We start from the raw sequence: 26,506 nt of genomic DNA on the forward strand, positions 1-26,506 counted from the left end.
TTAAGGGAGAGATCAAAAATTCTTCAGGAGTCTTTTGGGCTTTCAAAATAACTAACCTAAATTAATCCTCATGCCAAAGATACATTTTCAGGTGGCAAATTTTGTTCCCCTATGAGATAAAAGGCCTGGAAGGGCCAGAAAGAGCACTATCACCAGAGACATCTACAAAGAATGTGGGCTAGCTGTGCTGGAGAAAACTTGGCAGGGCCTGGAGACGAAAGTCCTCCCTGTTTCCCCAACTCACACAGTCAGTATCAGCAATGCTGAGACTATAAAATGGACCCCCCCATATGTGGTCAATCCAGTGCTCTATCTCACACCCTTTGGCCCTTTAAGGAACTCTCATTTTGCTTTCTAAGCCTTTGTGGGTTACACAGGCAGCAGCTCTGTTTGCTATGTGTGGTTGGCAGGGCTTGGGTATAGGCGGCGGATGGCAGGGCCCTGCTGAGTGTCTGGTACAATACAGAGGTAGGTGGCTGAGATGCAGGCTGGGAGGCTGTGATATAAAAGGAGCTCTGTCTGAGCCTGGTGTCAAAGGTCGCCCTCAGTATTCTGTTTCTCACACTCACTTTCATGTATTAGGATCAAGACAACCAAGCCTCTTCCCAAATCTTGTCGGTACCACTGTCAGGATACTGGAGAATAATTTGTTCAGTTACAGGTCACAATGGCCTTTTAACCCTCCTGAAAGCCCAGGGGCTAGGGATTCTGTTCCATCTTTTGGCAGCTCATCCCTAGACAGAAACACTAGGCCAGATACAGGAGGTTGACACTAACACTCTTAAGAGCCATATTTTCTTCCCACAACCCCAGGTATAACCAAAGATGAAGCAGAGTGGATCCTGATCCTCCTCACTCCATCCTGTGGGCTGTGGATCTCTTTCTCTTCATCACCAGGAAGCCTCCAACTCACAGTCCACTGGAAGCCACAAAATCACTAACAGCTCCCAGGAACTGTAGCATTCTTCTCCTCAGCTGTGGCTTGAAAGGTGGACTCAGCCTCCTCAGTCAGAGAGTTACTCTCTTTAGTTTGGCAAGTATTCCTGGGGTTCTTCTATTGGAGGAAGTCTCCACCTCCTACCCAACTAATCTATGACAAGCCTGTTCAGTCCTTTACATACACACACTGACCTAAATCAATTCTAAAGTGAACTTTCTCTCAAATCTGAGAAAGAATCTGAAAAAAATAGGAAACATTGCCATCTTGTGTTCAGCAGGTTTTTACAAAATGTAATGTGCTCTAGAGAGGGCTTTCCTGGTGGCTCAGACAGTAAAGAATCTGCCTGCAAGAAGGAGACACAGGTTCGATCCCAGGGTTGGGAAGATCCCCTGGAGAAAGGAATGGCCAGCAACTCCAGTATGTGTTCTAGAACAGTGCTTCTCAAATTTACTACGCATACAAAGCACCTAAAGATTTTGCCAAGATGCAAATTCTGTTCCATTAGGACTGGGATAGGACTGGATAGTCTAAGTTTCTAACAAACTTACTGGTGATGTTGGTGCTGCTGGTCCTCAGATCACACTTTAAGTAGCAAGTCTAGAACAATGTTTCTTCAGCCTCAGTACATGCAAACTGAATTTGTAGTATTAGGTTTGGGCTTCCTTGAGAGCTCAGCTGGTAAAGACTCTGTCTGCAGTGCAAGAGACCCTGGTTAGATTCCTGGGTCAGGAGGATCCCCTGGAGAAGGGATAGGCTACCCACTCCAGTATTCTTTGGCTTCCCTGGTGGCTCAGACAGTAAAGAATCTGCCTGCAGTGCCAGATATCTGGGTTTGATCCCTGTGTTGGGAAGATCCCCTGGAGGAGGACATGGCAACCCACTCCACTGTTTTTGCTTGGAAAGTCTCCATGGACAGAGGAGCCTGCTGGGCTACAGTGCATGGGACAACAGAGAGTCAGACACAACTGAATGGTTTTCACTTTCACTTTTTTCACTTTCAAGTTTGATACAGGACAAATAATAAGGCTTCCCAAGGTCTCCATGCCATTGCCCAGACTATTCTGCTGTTCCCATGATAGTTATCAGAGGATTTTATGAGCTCCAGATAATGTAAATGTAGAAGAATGCATGACTGAATTCTAGGAAACCTCAGCTCCAAGGATTGAATCTCCTCTCTTCATCCCCATTTGCCTCCCCACAGGAAGGAAAAGTACTGCTTTGACTTCAAAATTTCTTTCTTCCTAATCTTGTTGTGCTAGCATAAGTAAATGGTTAACATCCAATGATAATTCAAATCAGTGATGTTTCTCAGTTCATACAGAATGCTCTCTGACAGGTCCTATAAATTTTTAAAAATTAATTTATTTATTTTGCTTTTTTTTATTTTTTGGAGGCTAATTACTTTACACTATTGTATTGGTTTTGCCATATATTGACATGAATCTGCCATGGGTGTACATGTGTTCCCCATTCTGAACCCTCCTCCCACCTCCCTCCCCATACCATCCCTCTGGGTCATCCCAGTGCACCACCCCGAGCACCCTGTATCATGCATTGAACCTGGACTGGTGATTCATTTCACATATGATTATTTACATGTTTCAATGCCATTCTCTAATATCATCCTGCCCTTGCCCTCTCCCACAGAGTCCAAAAGACTGTTCAATACATCTGTGTCATCTAGACATCTAGGTTGCTTCCATGTCCTGGCTATTAGAAACAGGGCTACAATGAACATTGGAGTACACCTGTCTCTTTCGATTCTGGTTTCCTCAGTGTGTATGTCTAGCAGTGAAATTGCTGGGTCATATGGCAGTTCTATTTCCAGTTTTTTAAGGAATCCCTACACTGTTCTCCATAGGGGCTGTACTAGTTTGCATTCCCACCAACAGTGTAAGAGGGTTCCCTTTTCTCCACACCCGCTCCAGCATTTATTGCTTGTAGACTTTTGGATCGCAGCCATTCTGACTGGTGTGAAATGGTACCTCATTGTGGTTTTGATTTACATTTCTCTGATAATGAGTGATGTTGAGCATTTTTTCAGGTGTTTGTTAGCCATCTGTATGTCTTCTTTGGAGAAATGTCTGTTTGGTTCTTTGGCCCACTTTTTGATTGGGTCATTTATTTTTCCGGAATTGAGCTTCAGGAGTTGCTTGTATATTTTTGAGATTAATTCTTTGTCCATTGCTTCATTTGCTATTATTTTCTCCCTTTCTGAAGGCTGTCTTTTCACCTTGCTTATAGTTTCCTTTGTTGCGCAAAAACTTTTAATTTTAATTAGGTACCGTTTGTTTATTTTTGCTTTTATTTCCAATATTCTGGGAGGTGGGTCATAGAGAACCTGCTGTGGTGTATGTTGGAGAGTGTTTTGTCTATGTTTTCCTCTAGGAGTTTAATAGTTTCTGGTCTTACGTTTAGATCTTTAATCCATTTTGAGTTTATTTTTGTGTATGGTGTTAAAGTGTTCTAATTTCATTCTTTTACAAGTGGTTGACCAGTGTTCCCAGCACCACTTGTTAAAGAGATTGTCTTTTTTCCATTTTGTATTCTTGTTTCCTTTGTAAAAAATAAGGTGTTCATAGGTATGTGGATTTATCTCTGGGCTTTCTATCTTGTTCCATTGATCTATATTTCTTTCTTTGTGCCAGTACCATACTGTCTTGATGACTGTGGCTTTGTAGGAGAGACTGAAGTCAGGCAGGTTGATTCCTCCAGTTCCATTCTTCTTTCTCAGGATTGCTTTGGCTATTGGAGGTTTTTTTTTTGTTTTTTTTTTTTTTTTTGTATTTCCATACAATTAGTTAAAAATACAACAGTCCTTTCCTGATGACTCAGTGGTAAAGAATTCACCTGCCAATGTAGGAGACACAGGTTCAATCCCTAGTCTGGGAAGATCGAATATGCCACAGAGCAACTAAACCCATGCACCACAATTACTGAGCCTGTGCTTTAGAGCCCACGAGCTGCAACTACTAAGCCCATGCACTCTAGAGCCTTTGCTGTGCAACAAGAGAAGCCACCACAATGAAAAGCTTGCACAGTGCAACCAGAAAGCAGTCCCTGCTGGCAGCAACTAGAGAAAAGCCCAAGCAGCAATGAAGACCCAGCACAGCCAAAAATAAATAAATAAAATTCTTAAAAATACACCAGTCCTCTGATTATAGATATCAGAATTTCTTTCTTTTCCACTTTGCTATTTTCAAGATGAGTTACAGTTATTTCCTCAAATACATTTAAGCCTACTTGTGCCTAGATGGATGGATAGATGGACATACAGATGGACAAGTGCATGGAAGAAGGAAGAGAATCACCTAGAGTATGATGAGAAATAAACCTAGAAGGAGAGTTCAGGCTTAGAAAGCAGATTTTGAATGTCTAAATTCATTGTGCAGGTTATTTATTAGTAAATAACTACTGAGGCTTTTGAGCAAGTGAGTAATGTGAAAATTCCATACATTTAATCTGGCTGCTTGTCCACAAGAGGAATTTGGAGAAGAAAGTGGTAGGCATTATGAGGTAATCTTTAAGAGACTATGTTCCAGCCTCAAACTAATCTGGCTTTGAAACTCAGTTCTTTTATTAAATCTCTGACTGAGCTTCAGCAAGCTACTTAATGTCTTCAAGTACCATTTTCCTTGCCTATAAAATATGGATACTATCAGGACGTTATTATGAGGAATGGATAGACTAATGTGCATGAACTGCTTGGTACATTCATCATACACAGTAAGAACTATTGATAGAGGAAAAAGAATACAAGGCAAACTGTATAACCAGTCAGAAGCCTCTTCCTGCCTTCTCACTGTGAAGCAGAGGTGACTGAACCAGGGCCACTAAACTTCTGAGCTAGAAGGAATTTTAGAGAACTTACAGAAAGTGATGGATTAGGACTACTTTATATCAAACAAGATTCAAGTTTTGAAAATACAGAAAATAGAATGAAAAAGTAAGAATCATTACTTATCCTATCAAGAAAAGATATGTATTGTCAGTGTTTTTGTGTATTACTTTCCAGCCTCTACACTATTTATGTTTTTACTATGTAGCAATCACTACAGTTAGTATTTTGATTCTTCCCAACTATCATTTTTAAATGATCATTGTAGATTTTTTTATAAATACCATTTATTTGCTATTATATAATATTCCATTTGGCTGGTTAATCCTCTCAAGATTATACATTTTGGGTTTTAATTTTTGAATGGTATAAATAACTTTATAAATACCTTTGTAAATAATTATTTTTTTATAAATTGAAGTTTTCCTGAAGACAGATTCTCTATAGAAAATTATGACAAAGAAAATAAGTTTAAAAATAAATGTTTAAAAATAATAAGAAGAAAGTAAAAATAAATTGTAAAAAAGAAATTATACTTTTTAAGAGTTTCCAAAATTGCTTGGAGATGTATTCTCTCACTAGAGCATGTTGATATCACTGTATCATGTCCAAATTCTTTTTTTTAATTGCCATTAAATTATTCCTATAATTCCCTAATAGGCTTTTTAAAGTTATCCATTTACATTTATATCACTTAATGGCAAATAGAAGGGGGGGGAGTAGAAACACTGACAGATTTCATTTTCTTGGGCTCCAAAATCACTGTGGACTGTGATTGAAGCCATCAAATTAAAAGACATTTGCTCCTTGGCAGTAAAGCTATGACAAAATTAGACAGTGTATTAAAAAGCAGAAGCGTCACTTTGTGGACAAAGATCCATATAATCAAAGCTATGGTTTTCCATTAGTCATGTATGGATGTGAGAGTTGGACCATAAAAACAGATGAGCACCAAAGAATTGATACTTTCAAATTATGGTGCTGGAGAAGACTCTTGAGAGTCCCTTGGATTGCAAGTAGATTAAACCAGTCAATCCTAAGGGAAATCAACCCTGAATATTCATTGGAAGGACTGATGCTGAAGCTGAAGCTCCAGTACTTTGACCATCTGAGGTGAAGAACCGACTCATTAGAAAAGACCCTGATTCTGGAAAAGATTAAAGGTGGGAGGAGAAGGGGGAAGCAGAGGATGAGATGGCTGGATGGCATCGACTCAATGGATGAGTTTGAGCAAACTCAGGGAGACAGTGAAAGACTGGAGAGTCTGGCATGCTGCAGTCCATGGGGTCACAAAGAGTCAGACATGACTTAGCCACTGAACAACAATAATTTATGTTATTACAAATACCAGTAGGTTTAAACATTTTCCATATTTGTGAACTATGTTGCTTTTTCTGTGTAAATTACCTCATCATATCTTCTGTACATTTACCTACTTGGATATTAATATTTTTCTTTTAATGCATTTAAAAATTATTTATAAAAATTACTGATCTGCTGTCAAAAGCAAATTAACAGTTAACTGTGATTGAAGTGAAGTGAAGCGAAAGTTGCTCAGTCATGTCTGACTCTTTGCGACCCCATAGACTATACAGTCCGTGGAATTCTCCAGGCCAGAGTATTAGAGTAGCTGTTCCCTTCTCCAGGGGATCTTCCTAACCCAGGGATTGAACCCAGGGGTCGAACCCAGGTCCTCCACATTGCAGATGGATTCTTTACCAGGTGAGCCACCAGGGAAGTCCTGGTGTGATTGGAGCATAATAATTTTGATTTTTTTCATAGACTATATTAGCTTTTAATATTTAAGTAATCAAATCTTTTATTTTCCCTTTATTTCTTCCATCATTTTGAAGTTCAGAAAGTCTTTCCTATTCAGTTTCTCAATTAATATGCATTTGCATTTTTAACCAATAACTTCGTGACTTAAATACTGTAATATCTCTGGAACTTAATTCCTAATGTAAGGTACTTCATTTGTTTGTTAATCAATATTTATTGATTACCTGGTGATTTGGCAACACTTTTTTTCCACTAAATGTTCAACTTTGTGCTTCTCAAATTAGAGTATTGCTCTCTTCAAGACAAAACCTGAGATACATACAATGCAGCATCTGGGAGCACTATTATCACTGAAAAACGAAAGAACAGGCAAATTGATAAATTATTTAAAATTAATATGGACATCAGTTCAATTCATTTCAGCCTCTCAGTCGTGTCCGACTCTTTGCGACCTCATGGACTGCAGCACGCCAGGCCTCCTTGTCCATCACCAACTCCCGGAGTTCACTCAAACTCATGTCCATTAAGTCAGTGATGCCATCCAGCCATCTCATCTTCTGTTGTCCCCTTCTGCTGCCTTCAGTCTTTCCCAGCATCAGGGTCTTTTCAAATGAGTCAGTTCTTCGCATCAGGTGACCAAAATATTGGAGTTTCAGCTTCAGCATCAGTCTTTCCAATGAATATTCAGGACTCATTTCCTTTAAGATGGACTGGCTGGATCTCCTTGCAGTCCAAGGGACTCTCAAGAGTCTTCCCCCACATCACAGTTCAAAAGCATCAATTCTTCGGTGCTCAGCTACAGTAAAATAAAAATGATCACTCCAATGTTTTAAAGTAAATATGCGACTGTTTGCACTGACAGCAGACTACTTTGAACCACTGCGCCTCATTGTCCAGATTCCAGGAAGGAAATGATCATGTTTATTTTCCCTCCTTTGTAGGGATGCTTCAGGAGAAAGTCTGAGAACCTCTGATCTAAACAATTGATACAACACAATTGGGGAAATAATCCTGTTCTGCCCATTAATTTAGAACTCATCTTCTGTTTTACTCAAATTCTTCTTTTCCTAGTCCATTCCTTCAATTTTCACTGTCTTTATACTAGTTATTAGCATAAATTATTTTGATAGCCATTGCCATAAATATAGTTGCGTGTGTGTTTTCAGATGCTATTGAGTCCAACTCTTAGTGACCCCATGGACTATAGCCCACAAGGCTCCTCTGTCCCTGGAAATTTTTCAGTCAAGAAAAATGCAGTGGGTTGCCATTCCTACTCCAGGAAGTCTTTCCAACCCAGAGGTCAAACGCACATCTCCTACATCTCCTGCATTGGCTGGCATATTCTTTACACTGCACCACCTGGGAAGCCCATAAATATGGCTACCTCATTTTTAAAACTATTTAAAGGGTAACATCAGAAAAAAATATTGCCTTTTACCACAAATGCAAGGGGATGATGTAAGAAGAAATAAAACGGTGACATAAAATTACCCATGAAATCATAATAAACTAGGTTTTATAAGATTTACAAATACGAAATGTTTAGATTAGGATTATAATATTAAGTGGAAATAATTCAAAATATCAGTCTATATGCCCCTAATTTTTAACAAGATTTTAATGAAGAAGGTATACTAAACATTAGCCATGAATTATCTGAATGATAGGATCACATTTTAACTTTCTATTTTGTATTTGGGGCTTTTTTTTTTCTGTATCACATAGTTAATATTTTAAAATCAGGAAAAGTTAATAAATGATACACTCAAAATATAAGTATTTTTCCATCAAGAAGAGTGATCTTTGACATTGACACCGAGATGTCCTTGGAAGGGGAGAACTCTGAGTGGTACTCATAAAATCAATCCTAAAGTCCAAATATCCAACTAAGAAACCACTAACTACCCTTGAGCAATCATTCAAAATATTCTAACACTTTTTGGGCCATCTTGAAACTCACTTTCTTTGAGGGATGTATAGAATGTCTATACATTTAAAATGCAGTGGTACAGCAAAATATCTGACAATCTCTGTGACAAAGAAAAAAAAAAAGATTGGGGCTTCAGCTCAGGTTTGGGTACAGGCTGCAGGTGCCTGGGGACGACTGTGCTCTTGTAGCACAGAAGTAGGTGGCTGAGTTGCCAAGGTTGGTAGCTGTGATGTTCAGGGAGAGATGCTTGTTCTTCTTATTCAATAAAACAATGAGTCCTTGTCCTTCTTTCTTATCCACATTTGAAAGAGTATGTATAAGCAACTGCAGGCCTTTTTCAGGTTCCTGTTTGTACCAAAAAAAGTAAGTGGAGGCACTGTCTGTATAAGTGCAGTTGATAACATAGTTGTCTCCCTCTTGGACACTCTGGAAGGAGGGATACTGCTCCACTTTTTCTCCTCTACTCTTATCTGTAACAAAAAAAAAGAAAAGAAAGCCATACAAAATCGTTATCACCATTTTCCAGAGTTTGCTTTTTTCCCCTACAGTAATTTCAGGCAGTCCAGAGAAGACCAGTCTTCTCCTCAGACTTCTAATAAATATTTACTAAAACACCCTGTTCACAAAAGTTCTGCACTCACAGTCCAGCTGCAGCCACAAGAAGAGGAACCAAGGTCCTGTAGGTGTCTTCATTGTTCTCCAAATTGGGACCTGCGATCTCCAGCCAGGAGAGCCACTTCTATTACTAGGTTATCTCTTCCTTTCGTCTAAAGCACAATGGTTTCTTAACGTTTCAACACAGGCATCTGCTTTTGCTGTTAGAGTCAACCAAAAGGAAGCATTCACATATTCTTCCTTGACAAAAGTGCTCTGCCATCTTGTGGTCAGATCCCCAACTGCTAAACCAACTAGTCAAATCCTCTTTTGTCCTGTATCTGTGGGAGACTCTGACTCACAAACAGCAATAGGTGAAATAAATAAAGTCCCAAAGGTGTTTCCAAACAAAAATTATGTGGATTAGCAAAAAGCAGACACAGTGAAAATGTAGAGCTCAGAATTCCATTCATCTTCTCAGCACACATTGAGTCATTTTGAATAAATTTGAAGAAGTTAGATGTTTCTAACATTTTTTTCAAAAACAAGCTTAGTCTCCTTGAAAGAAGAAAATGCCATGATTGACTCTGCTAAGCAACTGAGGAGTAAAATTTTTCCTTCTTATCTTCTCTAGCCTTTTTAATTGGCCAGAGAGTTCATCAGCCAAATCATCCATTTTAGTTCAGCTCTCACAAAGGAAAACTCTTTCTGAAAGCAACATTTAAGCACAAGGGCTGGAGAAAGAGACAAATAAATACATAAATATGTAAATAAAATATCAGATGCTTGCTATTGCAGACTCTGCTAAGCCTGGCCTTGCAGCAATCTCCTTATTCCCAGAAATGGACAGTGCCATGTGGCAAAACATGAATGTTTCTTTAGTAAAAATTACTACTAGACTGTAGAGTAATGGATAAGAAGAGGAGGAAAGACTTCCATAAGTTAGCATTAGTCCAACCATAGGGAAGAGTTTGGCTGTGGACTGTGGTAGGAAATCTGACATTCACTTTGAAACCTTTTCCTCCAGAAGAACAGAGCATCTGAAATTATGAATAATCCTTGTAGAGCTATTCCCTGGACAAATCCTGAGCTGTATAAATTTTTAAATTAAATCTTGCCTTGCTTTAAAAGAAATTGATATAGAGGAGATTCTGGATCAATGTGGCAACATATGAGACTACAGAAATTACTTTCTCCCACAGACACATCAAATCTACAACTACATACAGTTTTTTCTCAAAGAAATCCAAAAACTAGTTACATGACTCCTACACATCAGGTGAACAAGAAAAAATATATATATCAAAATAGTTAATAAAAGGAGGTCCTTGAAGCTCCAGGGGTTAAGAACTCACCTGCCAATTCAGGATACATGGGTTTGATCCCTAATCTGGGATGATCCCATATGTCCTGGAGCAGCTAAGCCACTGAACCACAACCACTGAGCCCATGCTCCAGAGCAGGTGAGCCTCAACTACCGAGCCCATGCTCCACAACTACTAAAGCCCATGTGCATAGAGCCTGTGCACAGCAACAAGAGAAGCCACCTGAAAAAAAAGAAAGAGAGAGAAAAGCCACTACAATGAAAAGCCTGTGCACCTCAACCAGAGAGTAGCCCCCACTCACAGTAAGTAGAGACAGACTACAGGCAGTAATGAAGACTCAGCCCAGCCATACGCATATGTAAGAGAGGCAGAGACACAGCCTCACCATAAGACCCTTAATATGGCAACGAAAAATTGAGGGGACTCACAAGTCCTACCTTATCCTTGCGGTGTACAGGGCTTAGATCCAACACCCAGCACCCTAACTTTTAGGATTTGCATATGAGACAGTTCCCCAAAGCACTCACCTCTAAAAGCCAGTGGGGCTTGCATCCATGAAACCCACAAGACTATACCAAACAAAGAAACAGTTTCTAATGGGTTCACAAAGACTCGCTGTGGCCATCCCTCCCAGAGCTTATTGCAGAGGGAGCTAATGGACACACCCATTTCCCAGCTTTTCCCTGAATGAGGCTTATTTGTATAGTTTAAGAGCTATTCACTGATGGTCTAGCTTCCAACCAATCTGCATCTAGGTACTGACTGAGACTCCCCACCCCCCTTTCAGGCATTGACAGGTCTTGGCACACTTTCAACTACTAGGAGCCACTAAGAACAAAGAAGGCTACTTGGGCAATCACACAAGTTTAAGAGACAACAAAGAGCTAGGGCTAGGCTGAATGATAAGATTCATCTTCTCTTATGGACTCTGTTGGAGAGGGAGAGGGTGGGAAGATTTGGGAGAATGGCATTGAAACATGTGTAATATCATGTATGAAACGAGTTGCCAGTCCAGGTTCAATGCACGATACTGGATGCTTGGGGCTGGTACACTGGGACGACCCAGAGGGATGGTGTGGGGAGGGAGGAGGGTTCAGGATGGGGAGCACATGTATACCTGTGGCGGATTCGTTTTGATGTTTGGCAAAACTAATACGGTGTTTCAGGTTTAAAAATAAAATTAAATTAAAAAAAAAAAGACTGAGAAAAGTGGCTATTTGATCTAATGCACAGAAACCAACACAGAGAGTCAAGGAAAATGGAGAAACAGAAGAAGATGTCCTCAATGAGCTAAAATAGCAGAACAAACTAAGCTCAAAGTTATAGAAGAAAGAAAGTAACAAAGATCACACAGAAATAAATAAAATACAAACTAAAGTGACATAGAAAAAAATCAACAAAACTCAGAGCTGATTTTTGAAAAGATAAGCAATATGCACAAACTTTTAGATAGACTCACTAAGAAAAAAAAAGAGAACTCAAATAAATAAAATTAGAAATTAATAAGTAAAATTATGACTGATATCACAGAAATACAAAAGATCACAACACTATTATGTATATGGCTAAAAATTTGGAGAACCTAAAAGAAATTGATAAATTTCTAAAAACAATCAACCAAGACCGAATCAGAAAGACTTACAAACAAATAAATTACTAGTAAGGAGACTGAAGGGCTTCCCTGGTAGCTCAGCTGGTAAAGAATCCACTTGCAATGCAGGAGACCTGGGTTTGATTCCTGGGTGGGGAAGATTCCCTGAAGGAGGGCATGGCAACCCATTCCAATGTTCTTGCCTGGAGAATCCCATGGACAGAGAAACCTGGTGGGCTACAGTCCATAGGGTTGCAAAGAGATGGACAAGACTGAAGCGACTTAGCAGGCACACACACACAAAGAGACTGAAGCAGTGATCAAAAATAAACTCCAGGGCCAGGTGGCTTCACTGGTGAATTCTATCAATCATTTGAATAGGAATTAATACCAATCTTTCTCAAATATTTAAAAAGACGAAGAAAAGGGAATACTTTTAAGCTTGTTTTATGAGGCCAGCATTATCCTGATCCTAAATCAGACAAGGACACTATAAGAAAGTAAAGTTACAGGCCAATATCCCTGATATCCCTAGAGGCAAACTCCTCAACAATATATTAGCAAATTGCTGGGAGCCGGAGAGAGACATTCCACTCGTGACAAAGGTCATGAGGAAGGAGGCTCGGCATACGCAAAGGCGGGATCAAGCCTCAGGAGTCCCCCCGGATATTCTCAAGCATCTACCCCCCAAAAACCAGAGTCTGCCTCCTTTATTGCTTTGTGCTCTCACCTCTGACTTTACTGGGGGCTGTCCCCCACCACCATCTCGCTCTCTCTGTCAAAGAGTTAACTTACAGCTCCAATTAATAAAGTTCCTGGGCAATTAGGAGTGTTTAAATCCAAACCCCTCAGATGGCTCTGTAACTCGCCTGACAAGTTTACCCGGACTCCTACAGTTATGCATAAGATTGTTTACAGTCTCCAGCCGGGAAGCTTAAGATATTTAAATAGCTTAGAGCCTCTCAGAGAGTTAGAAACTGTCAGAATAAAGACTAGTAAAAGATTTCATTGATGAGCCAATGATTGTTGCCAAGTTTTCACATCCCCTGTATTGTATCCTTGAATGTGTATTAATTAATATAGTTGGTATGTAGAAAAAAAAGTAGTGGCCTTGGTGTTAGTAACTTTAGACCCTTAAGGTAATAAATTATTTCCTTTGTTGTAAACCCATTACACATCCACCCTATAGGAATGTAATTTTATCTAATACCTTCGGAAGATAGTGCCAAACCTTAAAATAATTACTCTTAGAGAAAATAAGTCTTTGTTGATAAGTCTTTGTCAAGAGTCATAAAATGTTAATAGGCCTTCTGGCCAGAAGATGATGTAAATCACCTAAACCATTTGTATACGATAAATTTGCAGGAAAGAAACCCTGGTTTTTGATAAGGATCAAAGACTGCTGACTTTGCATCCCCTATTATCCTCTATGTGTAACTTAGGGTATAAAAACCCCTGTTGAAAATAAAGCTACGGGCCTTGCTCACCAAAGCTTGGTCTCCCCATGTCATTCTTCCCCTCAATTTCCAGCTGAGTCTCCATCTGGAGCGCAGATATCCTCTGTGACCATTTATTTGCCTGGGCTTCTTTTTTTTTTTTTTTTAAACTTTACATAATTGTATTAGTTTTGCCAAATATCAAAATGAATCTGCCACAGGTATACATGTGTTCCCTGGGCTTCTAAGACCCACTCAAGAAGGTGTCTAAGGTGGGGCACCTTCCACTATTCGAGAGGGTGCCTGCAGCCTCCGTGGTCAGAGCTAACCTGGTGTCACAGGTTATATTGATTTTCCGTGTAAACCAAGCTACTCAGCTTCTTTTCTCCACTGAATTTTCCTACTGAGCTATTCTCATTCTATTATTCTTTATATCTTTGATGAATAAATAAATAAATATTCCCCGACGCCGTCTCTTCTTCGAATACCCTGCATCAGCCGGGGCTGGACCCCGGCAGCAAATGAACTCAATAATGCAGTAAAAAGATCAGGCACCAAGATCAAGTGGGAATCATCTCTTGGATGCAAACATGTTTCAATATGCACAATCCATTCAGTGTAATACATTATATTAACTAAAGAAAGTGAAAGTGAAGTCATTCAGTCGTGTCCGACTCTTTACGACCCCATGGACTGTAGCCTACTAGGCTCCTCTGTCTGTTGGATTTTCCAGGCAATAGTACTGGAGTGGATTGCCATTTCCTTCTCCAGGGTATCTTCCCAACCCAGGGCTCGAACCCAGGTCTCCCGCACTGTAGACAGACGCTCTACTGTCTGAGCCACCAGGGAAGCATATTAACTAAGTGAAGGATAAAAATCATGATGATCATCCCAATAGGTTCAGAAGAAGTATTTTATAAAATACAATTTTAATTCATGATTTTTAAAAACACTCCAAACAAAATGAATATAAAGGGAATGTACTTCAACGTAATAAAGCTATATGTGACTACCCCACAGCTAACGTCATACTTGACAGTGAAAAGCTGAAAGTTTTTCTTCTTAAGATCACAAACAAGACAAGTAGGTCCACTTTCACCATTATTCAATACAGTACTAAAAGTCCTAGCAAGAGCCAATTAGGCAAGAAAAAAGAAATTAAAGGCACTCAAACTGGAAAGGAAGAGCTAAAACTGTTTGCAAATGACATGACATTACATGCCGCCACAAACTATTAGCAAGGTGAAAAGACAGCCTTCAGAATCGGAGAAGATAATAGCAAATGAAGCAACTGACAAACAGTTAATCTCGAGAATATACAAGCAACTCCTACAGCTCAACTCCAGAAAAATAAATGACCCCATCAAAAAATGGGCCAAAGAACTAAATAGACATTTCTCCAAAGAAGACATACAGATGGCTAACAAACACATGAAAAGATGCTCAACATCACTCATTATCAGAGAAATGCAAATCAAAACCACTATGAGGTACCATTTCACACCAGTCAGAATGGCTGCGATCCAAAAGTCTACAAGTAATAAATGCTGGAGAGGGTGTGGAGAAAAGGGAACCCTCTTCCACTGTTGGTGGGAATGCAAACTAGTACAGCCACTATGGAGAACAGTGTGGAGATTCCTTAAAAAACTGGAAATAGACCTGCCTTATGATCCAGCAATCCCACTGCTGGGCATACACACTGAGGAAACCAGAAGGGAAAGAGACACGTGTACCCCAATGTTCATCACGGCACTGTTTATAATAGCCAGGACATGGAAGCAACCTAGATGTCCATCAGCAGATGAATGGATAAGAAAGCTATGGTACATATACACAATGGAGTATTATTCAGCCATTAAAAAGAATACATTTGAATCAGTTCTAATGAGGTGGATGAAACTGGAGCCTATTATACAGAGTGAAGTAAGCCAGAAAGAAAAACACCAATACAGTATACTAACGCATATATATGGAATTTAGAAAGATGGTAACAATAACCCTGTGTACGAGACAGCAAAAGAGACACTGATGTATAGAACAGTCTTATGGACTCTGTGAGAGAGGGAGAGGGTGGGAAGATTTGGGGGAATGGCATTGAAACATGTAAAATATCATGTATGAAACGAGTTGCCAGTCCAGGTTCGATGCACGATACTGGATGCTTGGGGCTGGTGCACAGGGACGACCCAGAGGGATGGTATGGGGAGGGAGGAGGGAGGAGGGTTCAGGATGGGGAACACATGTATACCTGTGGAAGATTCATTTTGATATTTGGCAAAACTAATACAGTTATGTAAAGTTTAAAAATAAAATTAAATTAAAATAATAATAATAAAACTACCATATTACCCAGCAATTCTGCCTCTGGGTATATATCCAAAGGAAATGAAAACTAGGAGATCATAGAGGTGTCTGCATTTCCAAGTTTACTGCAGCATTACTCACAATAGCCAAGATATGGAAATGATGTAAGTGTCCATCAATGAGTGAATGGATAAAAAGGATGTGATATATATATAACATGGTTATGGATATGGAAGGAAATCCTGCCATTTGTGATAAGCTGGATAGACCTTGAGTGCATTGTGCTAAGTGACTTATCAAAAACACCAATACTATATAATAGCACTTATATGTGGAATCTAAAAAAAGCCAAACTCATAAAAAGAGAGTACAATGATGATTACCAAGGGTTGGGAGTCAGGGAACTGGAGAGATATTGTTTAAGAATACAAACTTGTAACTAGTAGATAAGTCCTGCAGATCTAAAATATAGCAATTATAGCCAACAATACTGTATTATAAACTTCAATGTTGCTGAGAAACTATATTTTAATTGTTCTTGCCACAAAAAAGAAATGATAATTATATGACGTGATAAAGGTGTTAGCTAATCATCAAAATTCTCCAAGCCAGACTTGAGAAATATGTGAACTGTGAACTTCCAGATGTTCAAGCTGAATTTAGAAAAGGCAGACGAACCAGAGATCAAATTGCCAACATCCGCTGGATCACTGAAAAAGCAAGAGAATTCCAGAAAAGCATCTATTTTTGCTTTACTGACTATGCCAAAGCCTTTGACTGTGTGGATCACAATAAACTGTGGAAAATTCTGAAAGAGATGGGAATACCAGACCACTTGACCTGTCTCTTGAGAAACCTGTATGCAGGTCAGGAAGCAACAGTTAGAACTGGACATGGAACAACAGACTGGTTCCAAATAGGAAAAGGAGTACGTCAAGACTATATATTGTTACCCTGCTTATTTAACTTATATGCAGAGTACATCATGAGAAACGCTGGGCTGGAGGAAGCACAGGCTGGAATCAAGATTGCCAGGAGAAATATCAATAAACTCGGATATGCAGATGACACCACCCTTAGGGCAGAAAGTGAAGAACTAAAAACCCTCTTGATGAGAGTGAAAGAGGAGAGTGAAAAAGTTGGCTTAAAGTTCAATATTCAGAAAACTAAGATCATGGCATCCGGTCCCATCACTTCATGACAAATAGATGGGGAAACAGTGGCTGACTTTATTTTGCGGGGCTCCAAAATCACTGCAGATGGTGATTGCAGCCATGAAATTAAAAGATGCTTACTCCTTGGAAGGAAAGTTATGACCAATCTGCTGCTGCTGCTGCTGCTAAGTCGCTTCAGTCGTGTCTGACTCTGTGCGACCCCATAGACGGCAGCCCCTCAGGTTCCCCTGTCCCTGGGATTCTCCAGGCAAGAACACTGGAGTGGGTTGCCATTTCCTTCTCCAATGCCAACCTACACAGCATATTAAAAAGCAGAGACATTACCTTGTCAACAAAGGTCCGTCTAGTCAAGGCTATGGTTTATCCAGTGGTCATATATGGATGTGACAGTTGGACTATAAAGACAGCTGAGTGCTGAAGAACTGATGCTTTTGAACTGTGGTGTTGGAGAAGACTCTTGAGAGTCCCTTGGACTGCAAGGAGATCCAACCAGTCCATCCTAAAGGAGATCAGTCCTGGGTGTTCACTGGAAGGACTGATGTTGAAACTGAAACTCCAATATTTTGACCACCTGATGTGAAGAGCTGACTCATTTGAAAAGACTCTGATGCTGGGGACTGAGGGCAGGAGGAGAACGGGACTACAGAGGATGAGATGGTTGGATGGCATCACCGACAGAATGGACATGGGTTTGGGTGGATTCCGAGAGTTGGTGATGGACAAGGAGGCCTGGCATGCTGCGGTTCATGGGGTTCATGGGGCAAAGAGTCCAGCACGACTTACTGACTGAACTGAACTGAATCATAGTGCAATATATAAATATGTCAAATCAAAACATTGTACACTTTAAACTTACACAATGTTATATGTCAATTATATCTCAGTTTAAAAAAAAAGCTGTCGGAAGAGATAAATACATCTTGAATGCATTCACAAAACAATACTCACTCCTTGCTCACTACATTGCAGCAAGGATGACAATATTAAAATAGAAATTATATCATGTCAATGTGGAGTTTTCATTTAGCCAACAGCTTTGTCCTTATAGTTTGAATAAAATCCATACTCTTCACAAATATTTGAATGCTGTGGCCCCAGACTACTTCTTCTATCTTTTCTTATATTCCTGATGCTCACCTCCATTAATTTAGCCAGCTTTGCTCAAATCTTTCTTATCCTTCAAGTCTCAGATTAAAAAATCACATTTCAACTGATAAATAGATAAACAAAAATGTTGCATATCTCTATGATGGAATATTATTCTGCCTTTAAAAAGAATGAAATTTTGAGACATGCTACAAAATGGGTGAACCTGGAAGACATTATGCTAAAGTGAAATAAGCCAGGCACAAAAGGACAAATACTATATGATTTATTCCATTTACATGAGACCTAGAATAGGCAAATTACTAAATTATATGACACAATCTGTATATCTTAAACCTTGATTCTCCTCTTCTAACTATATACTGAAGTACTGAGGACCATAGAACATGCCCAAGCTAGTTTTGTGAAGTTTCATGTCCTAATGCTGGGTGAGTGGATATAGTAGTGTAAAGGAATATTTCTGGAAGCAATTCCTACAGTAGAATTGACTAACAAAAACTTAACTATACACAGATGTCACTGTGAATCACATTACTATATCTCATTTGATGCAAACTAAATGTGTCCTCAACTCAATCCCACCCCTATAACTGGATTTCCAAAACTGTCTGAAGGTACTCCAATACTACCTGAAACAAGGGAAAGCATGATACAGGAGTAGTGAGCATGGGAAAGATTGTTCTAACCAATTGCCACTAAAATAGCTTGCATTTAAAATTTTTCACATAAAAAAAAAGTGACCACACTACAGGACCCCTCCCAGAACTTGGCCTCCATCAGGTCTCTGTCAGGTCTCATTGAGTCTCTTACAAGGTCTTCCTAATTGTCTTTAAGACTTAATCTTGTCCCAGTCTTCCTCAATGAGTTATTCCTCAGGGCACAGAACATGATCCTTCTAAAATTATAAATTAGATTAGATCACCCCAAAACCCTTCAAATGCTTCCTGTTACATGTAGAATAAAATATAAATCTAACCATAATGTTATAAGTCCACATAAGACTGAGCTCCTGATTACCTCTTTGCCATTATCACCCACCTCTCTTTTTTCACTACTTTATGGGAATATCATAATATATATCACAATATCCCAGCCATTTTTCTTTCACAAATAAATCAAATTTCCTCCTGCCTTAGGACCCTTACTGCATTTGAAAACTCTTCCTTACCCCAGATCTTAACACTGCTTTTCACCCCCTTTTTTTTTTTGAAATTCAAGACTCAGTTGGAGTTTTTAGAACATTGAGCAACTTACCACACAACCACTGTGATTCTTTTTAATTTTATGCTGTTTTATTTTATTAATGTCACTTAAGTTTTGAAGTCATTAGTTTGTTTTCTTGTCCTATCTCCCCACAGTAGAATAAAAAATCCGTATGTGCAGGAAACTTGTCTGTATGACAGAAAAGGTATCTTTAACCACGAGACCAATGCCTACCATCAGTTCAGTTCAGTTCAGTCGCTCAGTCTTGTCTGACTTCTATTGTGACCCTATGAATCGTAGCACACCAGGCCTCCCTGTCTGTCACCAACTCCCGGAGTTCACTCAAACTCACGTCCATCGAGTCAGTGATGCCATCCAGCCATCTCATCCTCTGTCATCCCCTTCTCTTCCTGCCCCCAATCCCTCCCAGCATCAGGGTCTTTTCCAATGAGTCACCTCTTCGCACGAGATGGCCAAAGTATTGGAGTTTCAGCTTTAGCATCAGTCCTTCCAATGAACACCCAGGACTGATCTCCTTTACGATGGACTGGTTGGATCTCCTTGCAGTCTAAGGGACTCTCAAGAGTCTTCTCCAACACCACAGTTCAAAAGCATCAATTCTTCAGTGCTCAGCTTTCTTTAGAGCCCAACTCTCACATCCATACATGACTATTGGAAAAACCATAGCTTTGACTATATGGACCTTTGTTGGCAAAGTAATGTCTCTGCTTTTTAATATGCTGTCTAGGTCGGTCATAACTTTTCTTCCAAGGAGCAAGCATCTTTTAATTTCATGGCTGCAGTCACCATTCACAGTGATTTTGGAGCCCCCCAAAATAAAGTCTGACACTGTTTCCACTGTTTCCCCATCTATTTGCCATGAAGTGATGGGACCAGATGCCATGATCTTAGAGATAGATTCAGGGATTAGATCTGATAGACAGAGTGCCTGATGAACTATGGACGGAGGTTCGTGACATTGTACAGGAGACAGGGATCAAGACCATCCCCATGGAAAAGAAATACAAAAAAGCAAAATGACTGTCTGCAGAGGTCTTACAAATAGCTGTGAAAAGAAGAGAAGTGAAAAGCAAAGGAGAAAAGGAAAGAGATAAGCATCTGAATGCAGAGTTCCAAAGAATAGCAAGGAGAGATAAGAAAGCCTTCCTCAGCGATCAATGCAAAGAAATAGAGGAAAACAACAGAATGGGAAAGACTAGAGATCACTTCAATAAAATTAGAGATACCAAGGGAACATTTCATGCAAAGATGGGCTCAATAAAGGACAGAAATTGTAAGGACCTAACAGAAGCAGAAGATATTAAGAAGAGGTGGCAAGAATACACACAACTGTACAAAAAAGATCTTCATGACCAAGATAATCATGATGGTGTGATCACTCACCTAGAGCCAGACGTCCTGGAATGTGAAGTCAAGTGGGACTTAGGAAGCATCACTATGAACAAAGCCAGTGGAGGTGATGAAATTCCAGTTGAGCTATTTCAAATCCTGAAAGATGATGCTATGAAAGTGCTGCACTCAATATGTCAGCAAATTTGGAAAACTCAGCAGTGCTCACAGGACTGGAAAAGGTCCGTTCTCATTCCAGTAACAAAGGGTAATGCCAAAGAATGTTCAAAATACCACACAATTGCACTCATCTCACATGCTAGCAAAATAATGCTCAAAATTCTCCAAGCCAGGCTTTAACAGTACATGAACCATAAAATTCCAGATGTTCATTCTGGTTTTAGAAAAGGCAGAGGAACAAGAGATCAAATTGCAAATACCCATTGGAGCATAGAAAAAGTAAGAGAATTCCAGAAAAACATCTGCTTTATTTATTATGCTAAAGCATTTGACTTTGTAGATTACAATAAACTGTGGGAAATTCTTAAAGAGATGGGAATACCAGACCACCTGACCTGCCTCTTGAGAAATCTGTATGCAGGCCAGGAGGCAAAAGGTAGAACCGGACATGGAACAACTGACTGGTTCCAAATAGGAAAAGGAGTACGTCAAGGCTGTGTATTGTCATCCTGCTTATTATACTTACATGCAGAGTACGTCATGAGCAACACTGGGCTGGATGAAGCACAAGCTGGAATTAGTTTGCCAGGAGAAATATCAATAACCTCAGATATGCAGATGACACCACCCTTATGTCAGAAAGTGAAGAAGAACTAAAGAGCCTCTTGATGAAAGTGAAAGAGGAGAGTGAAAAAGTTGGCTTAAAACCCATTCCATGGGGTGGGTCTCAGTAGAAAATATCATCAACTGTTGCAATTCTTGTTGCCAAAATCAGAGACAACTGCCCACTAAAACACTAATAATAATATCCTCACAGTCCTGACTAAGCTGCAGGCTCACTAGCAAGATTCCCAGGAACTTTGCCATTATTCCTGTCTCCCTTTGATTTTCAGTGCAGCAGTGAGATCTAAGCAAGCTCCCTACTCTAATGATACTCCATAAATACTTCTGATCACTATGATGGAAGTCCTATAAGTCCAAATAACAACAGGGCTCACTAGCAAGATTCCCAGGATCTTTGCCATTATTCCTATCTCCCTTTGGTCCTCAAAGGACTCAACTCTGAAAATTGATAATGACCCAGAGTCCCTATATTTCTGCTTAATATATTGCAAAAATAGTGTATGATACCAATCAGAATCAAAAAACTTTTCGACTCCCCCACCATCATCCCATTCTATTTGCCATGCCACCCACAACAAAGGAGTGGGACAAAAGAAGAGAGAAAGAGGGGTAACAGAGAGTAAAAGATCCAAACACAGAGAAGACTTGGAAAGAATCTTGTGGGTGCTCAAAATGCCAAAGAAATGTTCAAAATTTGTGTGACAATAATTGCCTGACACTTAGACTGAATTTTCAAAAGCTGAGAAGCTTGTTGTCTAAACTGACTGCATGCAATGTGCATGTAAGGGTGTGTAGTGTGTGTGTGCATGCATGTGCATGAACTGAGGGGCATCAGTGAGCTAAGTGACAACAGTGTACATACCATAGATTGTCTCCTTTTGTATGATTGAGCAGCTCAGAGACAATAATGGGACAAAGGCATCACGCCCTTTTGTGTTTTTTGAATCGTAGACCATAGAAATGGAACACCTATTTTAAAAACAAATAAGACCAATATTTTTTTAAAATAGTAAAGTAATACATGGATTTGCTAATATGTTCTGAAAATAATACAGTAAAATAAACACTTTAGAAGGTACTGCTTTGGGGATCCCCTGGGCTGTGACTCCCACCCCACACGGGGATACTGCACAGGTGCAGCCCCATCTGTCGCAGTGTGCCTCTCCCACGATGCAGTAGTACACAGCGGTGTCTCTCAGGGAAGCCTGGGGCAGGCTCAGGGTGCTGAACTTCCTGTCAGGAGGAATTAACAGAGATGCCACTTCATTTTCCACGTTTGTCTTATATCCATGAATGATATATTGTGGTCCCTGGTTGGGGAACTGTCGATACCAGAAGATATATTCACTTGTAGCTATTGTGGTGTGGTTACAGGATATGTTCACTTCTTGTCCTTCGTATGAATCAATGAAGATGGGCTGGGAGGTCTTAGCAAGACTCAAAGTACCTGTGGAAGTAAAAAACACAACACTAGCTCCTATTTTGAAATCAAATTGAAGGTCCAACTCAGCACCCTCCAGGTTCTTTCTCAAGTAAACCCCCTATTTCCCCACCATATACAGACACACACAATTTACTTTTCACTTGTGTTTTGGGACACATTTTTTTAAATAATTATTCTGAGGAATCCCAGGAACACATGAACCGACAATTTACTTCTTACTCATGTTTTGGGACACATTGTTTTATATATATTTATTCTGAAGAATCCCAGGAACACATGAACAGAAGTGGCAGGTCTAATTTCTTCCTCCCATGGATAGACCAGAGCTCAGTAACCCCGAATGTCTTTATTTCTCTCGCTTCTCACATAAACGCCAAGGAACAGCCTGGAGAAAAATAGGACCCCAAAGCCATCCCTCAGCATCTTGAATAAAGAGCAATGGTAGCAGGCAGGGTTGTAGATCCTTGTCTGGACCCAGATCCCAATTTGTTTTAATGCCATAATAACTCACCCAAGGTCAGGAGCACGGTCACTCTTGTCATCTGCCTCATATTCTAATGTAAACCAGGACCCAGGGTCTAAGTTCTGTTGCTGAGTCTGAGCCTCGACCAGGCTATGAACTAGGGAAGAGACGTAGCAGCAACTTCCAGAGCCCACACTAGCAGTTCTCACACGGGGCTGTCCCCAGAAGCAAGCCAATAGTAGGGCGACAGCTCCTCAGAATGGGCTTCCCCTCAAGGTTCAACTGAGCACTCAGGAAGAACAGTGGTAAAAACTTCTAGCACAACAGCACAGCAGCCTGGATTTCCTTTTAGATCTTTGCTATGTTCTAACGCTCTAAAGATTTGGTCTGAATGAAACAAATATTTCAAAGGGTAGATTCCATTGGGCTCCTTATTTCTCATCGATTTTCCACAGTTCCAGAAGGTGTTCATCCACTGTAGTCAGTCTTGTATTCATGGATCTCTGAGAATAATCCATCTGAGGTGGTCGTTCATGCCCAGAAATACCCCATTGGTTCCAATGTAAGATGAAATGAAATCTTAATCTTATTCCACAAAAGAGCAGATGAGGCCATCTGAACTGGACCTTTCATCTCCTGACACCCTGGTGTCCTTTTGTAATCACACTAAGTCCACACCTTACATCTGCTACTCAAATTCCTTTAACAGATATTAAACGGAGAAGTGGATCCCTCACTAGTCCCTACTGACCAGCTAGGAAAAGATACTTGATGTAGAATCAGTGACCAAAACAGGAAGTGGAGGAGAAGAAGAAAAGGCACAAGTTCAGAGTCAAGACAGACCTAAATCCAAATCCCAGCTCTTCCACCTTGTGACCTAAGGCAACTCTCTCCTTGGAGCCTCAATTTCTTCGTCTATAAAATTGAGACAATAACACCTACTTCAGAGTCAGCCTGTTGTAAAAGTCAGCTGCTGCTGCTGCTGCTAAGTCGCTTCAGTCGTGTCCGACTCTGTGTGACCCCATAGACAGCAGCCCACCAGGCTCCCCCGTCCCTGGGATTCTCCAGGCAAGAACACTGGAGTAGGTTGCCATTTCCTTCTCCAATGCATGAAAGTGAAAAGTGAAAGTGAAGTCTCTCAGTCGTGTCCAACTCTTCGAGACCCCACGGACTGCAGCCTACCAGGCTCCTCCGTCCATGGGATTTTCCAGGCAAGAGTACTGAAGTGGGGTGCTATTGCCTTCTCCGAAACAGTCAGCAGTAAAATGTAATTGCTTCTCATTCCTTTCCTTCTTTTCTAACCCACATTAAAGAACCGTGACCAGTAGAAAGCAGTTGCGTAGGAATTATAGTATATGTGACTATTTTTAATGTATATATGGATCATTCACTCTTCCTTCAAGAAATACCCAGTAGAGAATCCCCTGGCAGTCCAGCAGTTAGGACTCCAAGTTTCCATTGCAGGGTGTATGTGGGGAACTAAGATCCCACAGCAAAAACAAAAACAAAAACAACATAAACTCAGTAACAGTAAAAAAAAAAAAAAAAAAATTAACTCTGAAAAAGAGCTAAATCCAAAAGAGATCTTAATTTTAGTTGAATCAGCCAATTGCAATAATCCAAACACGTTAGATACTCACATCAATGTGGAAAAAAATAGTGGTATGTTGAGTTCTTTGCTCATATAACATGGGAAAGGAAAATCACTAGAAAATATTTGGGCAACACTTCCAGGTCTAAAATTGTTGAAAGTATTCTAAGTAAGCAACTTCTTCATTTTCCCATGGAAAAGATCAATGAGTACCAATGACTTCTAGTAACATTTTGACACAGTATATATGAAATAACAAGTATGGAATAACCAGCTTCCTTCAGTACCAGGTGGAGAAGAAAAAAGGATTTATGAGGGAGTCAAGGCAATGACACCCCACTCCAGTACTCTCGCCTAGAAAATCCCATGGATGGAGGAGCCTGGTAGGCTGCAGTCCATGGGGTCGCAAAGAGTCGGACACGACTGAGCGACTTCCTTTTCACTTTTCACTTTCATGCATTGGAGAGGGAAATGGCAACCCACCTCAGTGTTCTTGTCTGGAGAATCCCAGGGAAAGAGGAGCCTAGTGGGCTGCCGTCTATGGGGTCGCACAGAGTCGGACACGACTGAAGCGACTTAGCAGCAGCAGCAGCAAATATGCTAGAACACCTTGTACAGAAGTAACCTAAAAGGGTCACATTTTAGAATCAGCTCGTTGCCAACAACGACCCCATGTGGTCAATGTGTGGATTTAATTTGCAGCTTGTACAGCTGCTGCTGCTGCTGCTAAGCCGCTTCAGTCGTGTCCGACTCTGTGCGACCCCATAGACGGCAGCCCACTAGGCTCCTCTGTCCCTGGGATTCTCCAGGCAAGAATACTGGAGTGGGTTGCCATTTCTTTCTCCAGGTAGGCCAGTCTACAGGGTCGCAAAGAGTTGGACACTACCGAAGCTACCCTGTGTGCATAGGGGCAAGACTTTTTGCCTGTGGCAGCTCTGCCCCAGTGAGAGTTGAACATGAGGGTGGCACAGCTGCCTGGCTTGTGAGGACCCTGGCAACGCCAAATGTGCGGGGACACGGACTGCCTCCACCGCAGGACTTATGGCCCTATCGGAGTCTTTTTGAGCCTTTTGTAGCTGGTCATCAGAAGGCCTCTTTGGCCAGTCTTTCTCCAAGGCTCTGCCCCTTCAGGCACTTAGAAGGCTTCCTTGGCTGGGGTCCTTCTCTGTTGCTCAGGTGCATCAGGCACATAGAGGAGCCCCCTGAGCTGGGGTCCTACTCTATAGAGGGGTGCATCAGGCACTTAATGGGGCACCCTGGGTGGGGTCCTACTCTGTAGTTCAGTGCTCAGGTGTTTGATGGGCCAGCCTCCCTATTGTTCAGTTGCCGAGGCTGGCCTGTAGGGGGAGAGAGGCTATAGTGATGGCTCCAGCCCCTACGCGTGACTCAGCAGGATCGCCTTGCTTCCATGGCTGCCCGGCTTTTCTGCACAGGCATTGCACACCACAAACTCCTCCCTCACGTCCCCTCCATCTGTCTGTGCAGTCAACAGCAGCCCTCCCCCGGGGATTGCTCCACAATCCCTAAACTCCAGGTCCCAGCCACTGTGCCATCTGGGGTCTGTATGGCTGTAGCAAGGACCCTCTGATTTTCATTCCATGTAGGCTGCCACAGATCAGCTGTTTCACTCTC

At 40.7% G+C, this 26,506-nt stretch overlaps 2 gene segments (V, D, J or C); both read right to left on the reverse strand.

The window, feature by feature from the left end:
• Positions 1 to 8,619: 8,619 nt before the first annotated feature.
• Positions 8,620 to 9,180, reverse strand: LOC129622039 (T cell receptor alpha variable 5-like). The segment is given in 2 exon segments: positions 8,620 to 8,957; positions 9,129 to 9,180. Coding segments are annotated over 2 exon segments (390 nt in total).
• A 9,423-nt stretch (positions 9,181 to 18,603) lies between these two features.
• LOC129622040 (T cell receptor alpha variable 4-like) lies at positions 18,604 to 23,362 on the reverse strand. The segment is given in 3 exon segments: positions 18,604 to 18,648; positions 22,456 to 22,823; positions 23,332 to 23,362. Coding segments are annotated over 3 exon segments (444 nt in total).
• Positions 23,363 to 26,506: the final 3,144 nt, after the last annotated feature.

Source organism: Bubalus kerabau, chromosome 10 (genome assembly GCF_029407905.1).
Source record: "Bubalus kerabau isolate K-KA32 ecotype Philippines breed swamp buffalo chromosome 10, PCC_UOA_SB_1v2, whole genome shotgun sequence".
Lineage (NCBI taxonomy): Eukaryota > Metazoa > Chordata > Mammalia > Artiodactyla > Bovidae > Bubalus > Bubalus kerabau.